The sequence below is a fragment of the Melozone crissalis genome, unplaced genomic scaffold (genome assembly GCF_028551555.1).
Source record: "Melozone crissalis strain CALT ecotype California unplaced genomic scaffold, PUWL_Pcris_2 ptg000120l_1, whole genome shotgun sequence".
NCBI classification, from domain to species: domain Eukaryota; kingdom Metazoa; phylum Chordata; class Aves; order Passeriformes; family Passerellidae; genus Melozone; species Melozone crissalis.
The window spans coordinates 1341659-1355987 of NW_026535896.1; the positions used below are offsets into that span (position 1 = coordinate 1341659).

General features: G+C 51.1%; 1 protein-coding gene across 5 annotated transcripts in view; it reads right to left on the reverse strand.

The window, feature by feature from the left end:
- LOC128948301 (protein CEPU-1) overlaps window positions 1-14329 on the reverse strand; it is a 392012-nt gene that overhangs the window by 2346 nt on the left and 375337 nt on the right. For 4 of the 5 annotated variants that reach the window (XM_054292954.1, XM_054292958.1, XM_054292957.1 and 1 more), the window contains 4 exons: window positions 6404-6538; window positions 5440-5560; window positions 3962-4113; window positions 1028-1060 (listed from right to left, as the gene is read on the reverse strand). In XM_054292954.1, the coding sequence (XP_054148929.1) occupies window positions 1028-1060; window positions 3962-4113; window positions 5440-5560; window positions 6404-6538 (441 nt within the window). The remainder of the gene's footprint in view (window positions 1-1027; window positions 1061-3961; window positions 4114-5439; window positions 5561-6403; window positions 6539-14329) is intronic. The other variant, XM_054292956.1, reaches the window with a different exon arrangement.

Sequence of the window (14329 nt, forward strand, 5' to 3'; positions counted from 1 at the left end):
CAACTCTGCAGAGTCTCTGTGGGGCTCAGTATGGGCCCAGACCACCTCAAGGAGATGGGATGAGGAGGGTCAAGAAGAGCCAAGCCCACCCGTCTATGGGGACCACAGGAAGCGAGGAGTTCAAAGCTCACTGTGGGAAAGGATGTGGAGGGTGTCTTAGACAATGGCTTTCACCAAAACACCCATCTTTTCACAAAATAGTTGGCCCAGGAGACGACTAAGTTGGAAAAAGACCTCAGGAAGGCATCCACGCTCATGTCTTGTGGACACAGGGCTGACCACAAGGTCTGATTCACAACTGCTTTTGAAACCCCAGGACATGTCCCCTGACTTCAAAACCTGACTGGCGCACTGAGCATCAGTAACCATCTGGTTTCCCACCAGTAACACTCTCCAGTACACTCAGACACCTCACACCTCACAGATCCAGGTCTCACACGCTGCCTCTACAGACATTTACAAGTCATCCCAATGACTGACCACTCAATTCATCAAAAATGAAGCCACCCCAAAATCAAGATGACACCAAGCCAGTTGGCCAGACAGTAAGATTGCACAGCAGAGAGCTGGCTGTCGTGGCCCAGGAATAACACCAGGAGGGGGACCAAATGCCTGTCCACACCTATCTCATCCCATAAAAAAGGCACTAGAAGCATCCCAGAGGAGGAAGGACCTGCCACAAGGCCCACTTACACAGTAACACTGGGAAAGCAGCCCAAAGACATCCCTGCTGTGCCCTGGCAATGGGGAGGGAGCGGGACACCATGGGATGGGGACAGGCATGCAGAGGGCACAGACCACCACTAGACAGGCACAGCAGGCTGGCAGGGAGGGGGCAGGATGGGAGGGAGGCTAAGGAAGCCCTGATTCATCCCTACACCAGTGAAAGCAGTGGGGCTGTGGGGCAGGAGATCCAGCTGGTGGGTGCTGCAGCTCCCACTGAGGTGAGCTGTGGTGGGAGTCAGAGGGACCCAAGGGGAACAGCAAGGGAAGCACTGGCATTGTAGGGAACCCCCAAATTACTGACCTTTCCAGGGTGTCAGAGCGGTAGTTGTCTCTTCTAAAAATTAAAGAACAAGGGAAAGTTAAGGCAAAAGGGCAATGGAAAGCGCAGGCTCGAGATACCTCCCTCAGCCTGCCCTCGACCTGGGGTGGGAAAACCAGTGGATGGGGTAGAAATGGGATCTGATTGCCCAAATCACACCCCATTGCTGTGGGGCCATGGTCCCCTCGCCTCTAAGTGAGATGAATATGGGAGCTCAGACCTGGCAAAGCCTGTACTGCACCCTGTGCAAAAGGCAAAGCACAGGGGCTGGGATGTGGGATGCACGGGGTTCAGCTATCCCCTGTGAGTTCAGGGCCCATCCCTCTTGCTAATCCTGCAACATCCCAAAAAGATTTATGGCCTGACAGCTGCCTCTGGGAGCAACATAGACTGTGTGATGGGTGAGAAGCAGAGGGTTGGTTTTTTTCCCCAACTCCACAGAATGATGTGGTTTCCCTGAGCACTCTATCACATCCCAGACAGCACCAAATGAGCCGCTGAATGAGACGGCAGGTCTGGAATAACGAGTGCTACATGTTAAATAAAGCACTAGTTGACCTCCATGAAAAATTAGATTAAAAAAAGGATTAAAAGATGAATGCTACATTAGCCTCTCTCACAACCCCAAAAAGGCTCACGTCATGCTACCTGCACAGATGAAACCTCCGTTTGTGGGGGGGAAACTCCAAAACACTCAGCTTCAGGGGAAAAAGGCCATTTACAAAATTGTCCCCCAAAACCTCACAGAAGAGACATTTCTCATGCACAGGTAGTGCAGCCACCGCATCCACTTCCCTCTTATCTTGCATTAAATAAATAAATATGTTGATAAATAAAGACACATTAATCCCCAGACTGAAGACACTGGTTGCTTAGGGACAGGTGAGCTTGGCCCTATGATGCTTAGGGCCATCAGAACCCTGGTAATTAGGGAGGGATTGTTCCTGGGGGTGCTGGGGAGCCCTGTACCAGGAGATGGGGACACCCACATGTCACAGTCTCCTCAGGGAACTGTCACCCCCCAAGGGGACTCAATTATCAAAGACTGAACAGATCATTCAATCAATGGAGTCTTTATGGAAATTATGGGTGGTCAAAGGACTCTGATTTTGCTCCCTGATGGGATTCACAGTCAGACCTCAAAGCTAAGGGGAGACCATAAAATAAGCTTAGGCTTTTGTGGGATGCTTCCCAGCCTCCCACCTGACACTGCCATCATAGCATGAGTCCCACAGGCAGGTTAGAACCCAAGGAACCATGAGCTCTTCAGCAGGGAGATGCCATCTTTACTTTTAGGCTGTTCATCCAGCCTGGATCTGCAGATGCCCAACTGAAGGCTCCCACTAATCAAGATTTTAGCCTCATAAACACATTGGAAAGATGGAATATCACAGCTAAGAATGTGCCTCAGGCTATGCTGAGCACTTGGCACGGCCACCCTATGCCTGCAAAACAGGTGGAGCCAGGCCTGGGTGGCTTTGCAGTGCCAGAGGTGTTGGCATCCCTAAAACATGGGGTTATTGGATTGCCAGGAAGGCTGGTGGGGCACAGAACTGAGATAGTTCCTAAGTAACAGCAATGATGGTTTAGCACAGGTGAACCTTCATCACAGGCAGCTTGGACTTTACTGGGGGACAAATGGGTCTGAGCACGCAATATGGGATGAACTCCTCTGTCACGGGTCAGGGGAACCTGGCACGGCTGCCAGTACCAGTGGCAGGGAGGATAAGCCTGTCCTGTGATGCCATCCTGACATCACAGCTGTGGTGTGGCCCCTGGAAAAGCCTGACATCTCCTACCATCCTTAACCTGCACCCTTGGAATCCATCCAGCCCCTCCCCAGGACATGGACAGCACTTCCCAGGGTCTCCAGATGCCTCCCACTAACCTGGCACACTCCAGAACCCAGAACATAGTGTGGGACCGCTCCCTATGCCAAGACACTTTGTATGGCCAGGATATAGACTGCCCTGAGGGACCTGGGGGGGAGGGAGGCTTATCTGTCCCTCTGCTCTGCTCCCTCTGACTGTACAACAACAAGAGACAAGGAGGTGATCAGGCACAACAACCAGGTGGCAAGGAGGAGGACAATGTTGGGGAGAGTTTGGAGGTCCCCAGTCCTCACTTGTCCTGCGTGGTTCAGCTGCAAGAACCACACACCCCACACCCCAGCAGGGAAATATCCCCAAGCAGTGCCCAGGGATGAGATCTGTCATCCATTCCTGACTCCTGGAGGGCAGGAGTGGAGAGGGAGCCCCTGCTCTTGTTTTTCTGCCACCTGAAGAGGTTTGACAAATATGTCCATCAATCACAGCCCTTCCCATCCATGGGCAGTGTCAGTATTGCTCTGATCCCAGCTCCAGCATGCAGGGAAAACAGTCCTGGGACAAGGCTACAAACCTTCTCCTCCTTCCTGCCCTCCACACCTTCCCATCTCCCTTGGCACCTCTGATAAGGATATATCTGCTTGTCAGGAGCAGAAAACATGGCCTGGAAGGCGGTGGAGCAGGGACCCTGTTTGTTCTCACGTGGGAATGGGGCAGCAGTGACACTGAGCAGCATCTCTCCTCCCACCCATCAACACAGGGGGATGCCTTCACAAAGAGTCTCTCTCAGGTACTCATCAAAGCAAGAAGATGGAAACCTGCAGCCAGCTCCTAACTTTGCATTCATGGCATGTCCCAAACACAGTGCCAAACACCTCTGAATGGTGGGAGACACTGGATCTGAATCAGGAGGCAGCTCTGGAAGTTCTGCCCTTCCCAAGGACTCACCACAACCTCCAGCCCACGTGCCAATGGCAGAAAGGACCAGCAGCAAACACACATCTCCCCCAAAAGACATGGGAGACCCTTCCCATGTCTCTCACTGTGAAGCCATTCCCCCTTCCTGGCTGATTCCCTCAGCCGCACTCACCGTAGAGGATCATGCTGGCGTTGGTGTTCCCTAGCTGGTTGGAGGCTACGCAGGTGTAGTTGCCATAGTCCTGCTCGGAGACGTTGAAGAAGGTCAGTCTGGAGAAGAAGGCTTTGTTCTCCACTTTCAGCCCTTTCTGTCCTTCAGCCAGTCTGGGAGAAAAGAGGAATGGGAGGTCATGGGGGTGACATCAGGAAGGGAAGTGCTCACTGAGTTCCATGCCCAGTTATCCTCTGGCTGTGCCTGAATGGGGTCATGTAGCTTGGGAGACAAGGGAGAAGGGAAGGTATTGGGAAAGATAAGGGAGATGGCTGCTGCTCTGCTGGGTCTCCAGCTGCCAGCCCATGCTGACCAGAGGCATCCTCACTGCTGCAGGGTCATGGGAGGTGCTGGGACTTGCCAAATGCTGTGCAGAGAGAGGGATGCTCCCGTGCCTGGGAAAGGCTCATTCCCACCCTACAGAAGAGCCTGGCTTCCCTCCTATGTCCTCAGTCCTCTCTGTTCTGCAGAATGCCTTCTGTGACCTTCCTCTTCTCTCATCCCTGCGTGTCCCCAATGAGTGCTGCAATAGGCACCCACCACAGCACAGAGGCTTCTCAGCAGCACAAATGCTGAAGCATTAACCAAGTGCTTGGGCTTCCCTGAACTGGTGTCCCCATCCTGCTTAGCTCCTGCTGCTCTAGCTTGCTAATTCCTCAGGGGAAGCGCTGGATTCCCATTATGAGCCACGCTGGGTGCTGATCAGATGGGCTGAGCCCGCTCCTGCCGCTGCTCCGCAGGCCCTCATGATCTGACCTAGTTCTGAGCAGAGCCTTTCATCTGCCACACAAACATCCGCAGCTTTGTACACTCCGATGCTCCTCTCCTCTCCAACCGGGTGAGGCAGGCAGAGCCAGACTTCCCTCTACCTTCTGGAGCATCTTTTTTGGCCAAATCATCCCTCCTTATCAGTGACCGGTGTGCCCTTGTCCTGTGGTTGGCCACACCACAGCCCATCTGGGCTAATCAACAAAAAAATTTGTTAAAACCACTTTGCTTGGGGTCAGAGAGAGACAATTTCTCCAGAGTGGGACCTACCCTAGGCTGTGCTGCACCACAACCATGTCCTTGTGCTTTGGCAGGACACAGAATTTGCAGGTTGATCTAAAAGGTCCATTTTCACCCCAAAGCAAGGCAGGCTGTCTCTGAGGCAAAGCAAACCCTGTTTCTTGACTGACACCACATTCCTTTCGCTTTTCCAAGAGCTGCCTTCTGGCCAAAGCATTTAGAGAGATGACAGAGATTTCATCCACTCTTAAGTGCCTGGATTTGTGCTGCCAATATCCATTTTGGACATTATGCTTCACCCAGGCAGGGATTTACCACAACACCTTCACACAGAGGCACGAGCAGCAACAATCCTCCCCCAGTAGGGGCTGAAAGAGGTTCCTGGGAAAATCCCCTTCCACAAATTTGATTAGTTAAATAAAAACTCTTACCGCTTGTCATCTTTGTACCACTGGAATTCAGCAGAGGGGACAGCAGAGGCCTCACACAGCAGGATGCCCTTCTGCCCCACGGGCACCCCGGTGCTCTTTGCATCCGAGATGTACGGAGGGTCTGTGGGGAGAGGGAAAGCCTGGGGTGAACATCCAGCAGCCTTTGGGACTCCTATTGTCATGGTTTACAACACAGGTGTCTGCTAGGGAAGGCAGAAAAAGCCTCCCTTGGAAAGGAGGAGGTTTTTTCTTTTTCCCTCCCTTGTAAACCCCCTCCCTCCCTCCCTCCCTCTGAATTATTAGAATTGTGAAATCAAGGGGCTCTCAGGCAAAGATATGAAAATAGGAATAGCAGTTCTTTACTACTATGTATAACAAAGCAAACAAACAACTACAGCTCTATCCCTGCCCCTTGCTCCTCAATATTTCCTTTCTCTCCCTGCACGTGAGCAGGAGCCAAAATAATCTCTGAGCCCATTCTCAGCTTCTGCCACTCTGGTGCTGCTGTACGGAGGTTTTCAGGTTCATGGGGGTTCTCTTCCAAAAACAACAGACCCCCAACTGATGGTTGTTACATGTTCAGCTAATGGAGTGACCAGAAAGGGGATTAGGAGGGTCTTTGTGTATGTCTAAACATGAAATAGGCTGCTTTCCTCCTCTCATTTTTTCTAACAGAAAAAAAAAAATTCTATTTACTGCTCACTTCTCTCCTCTCCTCTGGGGTTATCAGCACAGCATCTCTCCATGGGCAGAAAACCCAGGTTGATGGAGACAGCTGAGGAGGAGGTGGTGGGAAAAAATGGAGCTTGAAAAGAAGGGGAAAATAGGGCAAAACACCACCTGCTCATAAAAACTGCTGCTGCCTGTCTCGCTCTGGAGCCATTGTGTGCCTCACTGCCTTGTGGGGCAGCACAGTGACCCTCTGCAGCCCCACCCCTGTCCCCTGAGGGCCACAGGGACTCACAGTTGACGGTGACTTTGACTCGCTGGACGACGGGCGCTGAGACATCGTTGGAGGCGCTGCACTCGTACTCTCCCGACTGCTCCCGCGTGATTCCCGTGATCTCCAGGTACTCATCCTCGCTGATGAAGCCCACGGCTGTGGAGGCAGAGACAGAGAGCCCTGAGTGATGGGGAGGCACAACAAACCTGTGCCCACTGGCTGCTCACCATCTGTGAGCGTGTCACTCTGCACTAGGACACCCAGCCTGCAGGTCACAGCCCGGAATGCCCTTGTGCCTGTGCCCCTCCATTCCAATAACATCATTGCCAGAAAGGTTTCTGCAAACATTGGGCTGCTCCAGCATCACCTGCTGGAGATAATGTCCTTGATGTGCTCAGGGTAGGCAAACCTGCACCCTGCAAAATGACCTGAGCTCACCTCTGCACATCCCCTCTGCTGGGAGATTCCTCCAGGCTAACTCAGCTCACATAAACACCCTTCTCTAATTTTTCAGCTTCAATTAATTCACAGCAAATCTATTCACATTAGTGGTGGTGCCAGCATCTCCCTTTAGCTGAATCACCTCATCCCTGTCCCACCCCAGGCTCATTTCTTGTCCTCCTCTCCCCCATCCAGGCTGCCGTGCAGCTTCTTGTTTCACTCAAAGCCAGAAAGATGCAATAACTGGCATTTTCTTTGCTCTGGCATCTTTCAGCCCCCATTCCTTGCAAGAGGTCTCTTTGCTTTGACACACTCCCGGAAAAACATCCAGTGCTTGGCTGTCCGGGAGCAAGTTGGGGCACGAGATTCCCCAGGTTCCTCCCCAAACAAGCAGCAAAAATTACTTTTTGCAGTCCCAAACCAGGCACAACTTCTCCCTTTCCTGTTGTTTACATCTCCCCACTGGATCTCCTGCAGCCAGGATGCTGTAATTACTGCACGGAACATCTCCAAGCCCTGTGTCACACTTAATATTCCTATAAATTTTAAACGGTAGTCCTTGGTACGTATGTGTGGCAATTGGTGTCATATTTTAATTAGGCTTGCCCTACACCATCTGAAATTAATAATAGCTCGAATTACCAGTGTAATTTATAAATTAACATTGCTGCAGCATTAGGAAATAAATTAGCTCTGGACAGCTGTTTCTGGGAGCGAGTGCCAATGGCAGAGAGGCCAAGCACAGGTCCCTGGTCCCCAGGGGGATGCCGTGAGCTCGGCCAGCCCTGGCTTCCCACCCGGGCACTGCTGTCTGTGCTGGCGTGACCTGATGGGCCACAGCTCGCCGCGCTTGGCCGGTCAACCGTGTGCATCCTGCTCCTAACAAATGCATGCAACATCCACATGTGGGAGGCTCCCAGCAGGGCACACACCGCTGCATCCCACCGGCTGATGCTTTTGTGTCATCTCTTCCCATGCTGCAGGAGTGGTGTGGTCAGAATCCACCATCCACCGTGGAAAGACCAGAGCAGCACTGATGGTGTTCCTGTAATGCCCTGGAACAGCTCAACACTGAGCACCCCAGGCATCTGCCAAGATCCTGCTGCAATCCCAGGTGCCGCTATTGTCAACTCAAACTAGTGCAAATATGCTCAGCCGTGACGAAATCCCACCTTGGCTCTCTCTCCCTGCACCAGCACTCACAGCTGCCACCTCCACACAGCATCCCTGGAACCCTGCATGTCCACTGCTCCCTGAACTGAGGATGCCATGCATGCACACATACATCCCACCTTTCCAGGCTGACCTAACTGGGAAGGCAGCCCTGTGAGCTTTGCAAAGGAGTGAAGTGAGTTTTCCTGTTGATGAATTGCTGACACGCACCAGTGTCCTCAGCCCTGTGCTGAAATTCCCACCCGAGTGGCTGGTGGTGCAAACCGCTGAGCTCATCAGTACTTAGTGCAACTGAAGGGTGAGATATGAAGGCGTTACCCCAAAATCAATATCCTTTAGAGACACAAAAATTACAGCTTTACATCCAGCGGCCCTGCAGCACTGCAAAAAAAAAAAAAGGAGAGAGGGAAAAAAAAAATTCCTTTTTGTGGCTGACCTAGAATCAGCTTCTCTGTAGCACAGCGCTGCCTGCTGATAAAGTAAGGACACAGCCGGTGGCCTTCAGAGGCTCCGTGCACAAATGTGACTCTGGGTTGTGCAAAGGCTCAGATAACACTGCTTCCCAACTCACCAAAGGCCCTTTCCTAAGTTCCAGACTCGGCTCACACACGGCAAGAATTAGCTCTTGCCATAGTCAAGCCATAATTTGTGTGCCTGGTTTGATCAGGGAGCAAAGCAGCTCGAGTGCATTTTGTTCCCCAGCAAAAGACTTCATTAAAGTAACTGCAAGGGTCAGATTTCCACTTGCAAAAGCACAGGAAATTGGGGGATGAAGGTTTCCCCTGTGCCTGCGTTGCATTGAAGTCTGAGATATGTGCACAGTAATCAGCTGATGGAGAGGCAGAGCTTGAAGTTCAGGAACTCAGGGTCTGGCATCCTGGGAATTTGGCTAGAGCCAAACAGAGCCTATCCCTGACTGAGACAGGATGCTCTGAGCTGGAGATGACTCCTGTTTCTGTCCTGTGCACAACGTGATATAAGTCATGCTCAGATGACAATAGCATTGGGGATACCATCCCTGCAAGAGGCTCTGGCCCAGGGATGCCTCCTTAGTGACAGATACAGCATCTCGAATATTTAGGTGACATAAAGAGTCCCTGCCCCCTGGTGACACCAGGTGACTAAGACAACATTCCCGCGTCCTCTCCTATACAAGTGTCTTTGAAGGAAAATCATATCTGTTAAGTCTCTTCACTCTGTGGGACCACATCCTGGAAGCACCTGGAAATTGGGAATGCCCAGGGCAAGGCTTGACCAGAGCCCTACAGCTCCAGGAGCTCTGCCAGAGGTACCAATCCTTCTCTGCCTGAACTGAAGATGGGAACTTTCAAGGCTGTCTCAGCTTGAGCACAATTAGGAGCTGAAATATTGCAGGAATTAATGGAGAGCTCTCTCATCTCCTCAGGAGGTAGAAAACTAGCACAGCCAGCACCCATCATTATTATTATTAATACTAATAATATAATGCAGGCTAGAAATGGAATGGCCATGGACGACACACAAGTGTAATCCTTGCTCATCAGCCAAGGATGATGAACTAACCCACTGTGAGCAGGGGAGATGGAAAAGCAGAGCCTGAGTCCTTGTGCTCAGTGAGCAGGAGGCTGCCCACAGACCACCACACAATTTGGAACCTGCTCTGCAGATCTCTGTTAAAAGCCTCAGGAAAGGAGGAGTTTGACCATCATGGCAGTGGAGGAGCCACAGAGGCGAGGTCCTGGTCTGCCACAGAGCACCAAGGCAAACCCAACAGATGGCCAAGCTGTGCTTGGGGTCCCACACTGCATGGATGCAATGAGGTGTGGGCAGATGCCTCCTGCATCCATATTCCTCCCTACATGTCCTTCTTCTTTCCTTGCTTCTCCTCGTTTTCCCATCCTGACTCATCTCCCTTCTGACTCCTCCTCCCCATTTGCTTCCATTGAGCCTCTGACAAGATAATAACTCACCAGAAAGTGAACACATGTTCCCAAATTAATTACATGCCACTGTCCCCTGGCTCACTGTTGCAGCCATGTTCAGGTCTCTAGGACACTGCTCACAGCTTTCCCTGGCTGAAGACTGCCTGTGATGCCACTGAAAAATCTTCCTTGGAGATCTTCACTGTGTCCATACCAACTCCCTGACCTCAGATCAAGCTGAGCCAGCCAGGGCTGCAAGATTTTTCATCTCTAAAGCCCAAAGGCACAACTTCAACAGTGATCCCACAACAGGTTTGGTCCCTGGGTGCTCAAAGTCCCACCAGTGATCCCAAAGCACTGCCCTGCCCTCTACACTGTGCTGCTGCATTTTCCAGGCACTGATCCCAGTGGCCAGGATGAGCCAAAGAAAGAGAATATTTTATGGAGATAATTTTATTAAAATGTTTACAACAATGCAGATATTGACATCTCGCTTCAATCAATAGCACAATTTATTGTCCTTCAAGGTGAACATTAAGCCAAGCTGCCCATTAGTCAATATTTACCTCCAAGGTCTATAAATCTTTATACAGGCTTCAGCGGATGTTGACAGCAGCTGATTCCAGATAAGTAAAAGTAAGAGCGTGAAACATTGCTCCTTTTGGAGGTGAAATAGTAACTAGTTAATTACAGTCCCTACAGCAATTCTCAACTATCAATTTATGGCTACTTCTGGCAATAAAAATTAACATCGTGCAGACTCCCGGCTCCAAGTGACGCACTAAGCCCGAGAGCCATATATTTCAAACGTCACCCCGATGCGATGCTGATGGCCATCCTATAACAGTTTATGGTAAATAAATAAAACACACAAAGGCAATAAGAGAATTGCTGGCACCTGAGACCCGCTTCACCTCTCCTACATGCAGCAGCAAGAGGAAAAGTGCAGCTGGGATGGGAGCGGGAAGGGAGATTTAGTAGAGTCAGAGCAGATGGGGAAATAGGTGCAGAAAAGAACCACCCCAAATCACCCCAAATTCCTCTCAAAGGAGGCAGGACACAGCCCCAGGTGGGTGGGTAAACAAGAGCTAAGGCTGCCACCATTACATTCCCCAGCCAAACTGGGGAAGGCACCTGCTTCACCTCTCATTAGCCACTATTACCCTCTTCTGATGGCTCATTAACGCATAAGGAACAAAGTTCAGGCATTTCTGAAATTCCCTTCCCCATTTTTGTTTGATCAGGTGAATGACCCCAGCTAGGGCAGCTTCTCCTCCGTGCATCCCCTCTTTTCAGCCCCTCTGTGCCAGCTTGAAGCTGCCATGCTCCAGTGGACAAAGATTAGGGATAATTAACCTGCTGGAAACCATCCAGCGCAATCATTCAAAAAATGATTTTTTTTTAAGATTACCCTATCGACACAGACAAACTCCTCTGCTCCTCTTGTGAATATTGCATCCCTGAACCGCAGGCTCAAGCCCATTTCTGTCTGTGACCCCCCCTTAGCTGAGCAATCCATTTAGGAAGCACACCTACATGAGGTACAGGGTACACACCTCCTGTTCCTCATGTTCACAAGCCTTCAGAAGCGGGGCCGTCTCCCCAGAAACGGGCACGCAGCACATCAGAGTCTCTGTTGTGCTTACACGGGGCCAGGCCACTGCTTTTGAAGTTTCCCGATGACAAGGAAGGGAATCTCTCCTCTGACATGCTTTTCCATGTTAATTAGCATGTTTCCATGGCCTGATGTTGTGCAAAGCCCCAGGGGATGCTGCGCTCGCTGCCTGGCACTGCACGGTGCTCGGGGATGTGGGAGCTTGGCAGGAGCTCACTACACTGCTGCAGTCTGAGCTCCCTCCTCATCCTCACACCCCAGGAGGATTTGTTGTGTCTGGCGTCACCAAACAGAGAGAAAACATCATGTTTTCCTTACTCAGACCCTTTATTACCTTGGATTTGGGGAACTCTCTCAGCCAGTTTTGCTCCTTGTGCACGGCAGCACAGGCTTTGAAGGAGAGGGGTGGCCATAAAATCCTTGAAATAAAGTCCTTCTCCTCCACTGGCATCAGTGTCCCCTCCTCCCTGGGGCTGTGGGAGCCTCTCCTTGCCTGTGGCTATGTAGTGCTGTGGCTTTTCCTCCCCTTCCAACTTTTTGGGGCATAGGTGAGCTGAGGGTACCTTGAATTTTGCTCCAAAATAAAATGGACGACCCACCCAGACCTGATTTTGTGCTGACATGAGCACAGGTGACTATTTCTGAAGGGCCATCTCTGGCTGCCCATGACCAAAGGGTCGGGACACGGGGATTTTGACAGACACATTCCAACACAGAGCCATCACAAAGGCAGGAAAGACACATTCTTCAACTTCTTCCTCAATGCAGAGCTAGAGCTAAGTCAGGACCCACATTTGTGGCTCTGTTTGCTCAGTGCATCCCTGAGATCACCCTTGGGGCTCATATCTCACACAGCTACTCTGATATTTGCTATTAGGTGGGTACATGGCACACATCTCACCAGTCACAGGGACAGGTGACCTGCAGAGACCTTCCTGATGCCACCACATCTCCTGGTCACTCAGCCTGTGGTCACACATAGTCAATATATTGGCATGAACTCCAGTGACAGTTAAAGCAAGGCACTGGGGCCCTGAGCAACCTGGTCTAGTGGAAGGTGACCCTGTCCATGTCAGGGTGTTGGAATGAGATGATCTCCCACGTCCCTTCCAACTCAAACCAGTCCCTGACTCCCGGCCATGCCCTTCCCCGCAGTGTTCTAGGGACACCTGCCCACTCTGCTCACCCCACCGATGCTACGCAGAGCTGCCAAGTCGCCTGAGCCATCCATTATAGCACCATTGTGAAGAGTTTTTAGCTTAAAAGTCCTTGAAAGTTTCCCACTGTGACTCGTTAAACAAGATCTTTTTCACTTTCCCTCTATTCTCCGCTAACAATATTTATACTCATTTCTTTTATTGAAATCTATCTGCCGCCTGTTCTATTAAAGCCACCTGAGTGGCAGCTCCTATTCTCCGGGAGCCTGCAGCCCATCTATTCTCCAGACAATGAGGTACAAGCAGTCTATCTTCTATTGTGCTTCCTGGCCTTCGGCTCTCAAATCTTCCATCTCAAAAAGGCATGTCAGAGACGCCTCCATGCAAAAGATTGGAATCCCGGGTTGTGGGGGCTTCCCAGCGTTGGCCTGGCTTGCTGCCCTCCCTCTCTGGGCGAGCACCTCCAGGGAGATGCTGCTGTGGCACCTGTGATCCCTCAGGGATGCATCTCTCCATCCTTAGTGTGGGTTGTGGCATCAGCACGGCGCATGGCTGGCTGCTGCCGAGGTTTTTGCACGTCTCAGACAACTTATTTGTTACCAGGAATAAAAGAGGAGCATTAAACCTTTTGTTTGCAAGAAGTAGTTCCTTGGGAAATAAATGGATTATGGAAATTAATATTTAAAGAAACAAAACAAAACAACTCAGGGACCAACCACCCTTGAACGAGGCTCTAACTCAGGAGTAAATGAGTCGAATAAAGAATGAGCTCTTTTATTTCGGTGAGAGGGAGAGCTCAGAGGCAGCTCAAGGCTCAGCAAAGTGGCAGCGACTGTCTTCAGCCTCTCCCAGCCTCTGCCTCCTCCTGGGGTGCTGGTAAGGACACTGGACCCCAGGAAAAGGTCCAGAGGGCATGTGTCATCATGTTAGAGCAAATTAACAATGGCTACGGTTCACAAAGAGCTTAAATAGCATCAGATTTGCAGCAAAGATGGGTGCAGGGCTCATTAGAGGGCAGCTGTAAATGACACCCACCCATTATTACCAGCATGAGCTGGATCCCTTTCTCCTTGGCCCTGGAAAGGCAAGGGTGACCCTTGTGGTGACACTGGGAGGGACTGATGCTCGGCAGAAGCTGTGACTGGCATGGAGCCACTTCCCACGGAGCTTTTCTGCCTCCTTGCAAAAACAAATGCAAAAGGTACATGAAAATCAATGTCGAGGCTCCCACAGAGCCAAGCCTTCTCCAGAGAGCTCCTGAGGAGACAGCATCTCCCAGCAGCTCCTGCCTGAGCACCAACACTGCTCCTGGCACCACTCTTCCTCCCATGGTCTCTTCCACAGCCCAGAGCATCCAATCAGGTGCCCAACACAAAGTCCTCTCCCCTTCCTTTCCTTACCCCTCCTTCCTCCCTGTGTTTTTTTTTTCCCCATAGCTGCTTCCAAGGTGAGAGAGGACAGCGTTGCTGGAATGAAAGATTCTCCGGCATGCCCTCTCCCAGCAGCGGCCCTAATTCATTTTTCATGGCCCCTTGCAGTGACAAAAGCCGCTGCTTCTCTCTTGTAAGCGTGCGCCATGCAATAAGTCAAAGCTGATGTGCATTTTCCCCCTGGGTGCCGAAGCTGTGCTTTTGATTTAATTTGTCCTGTTGTTTGGCGC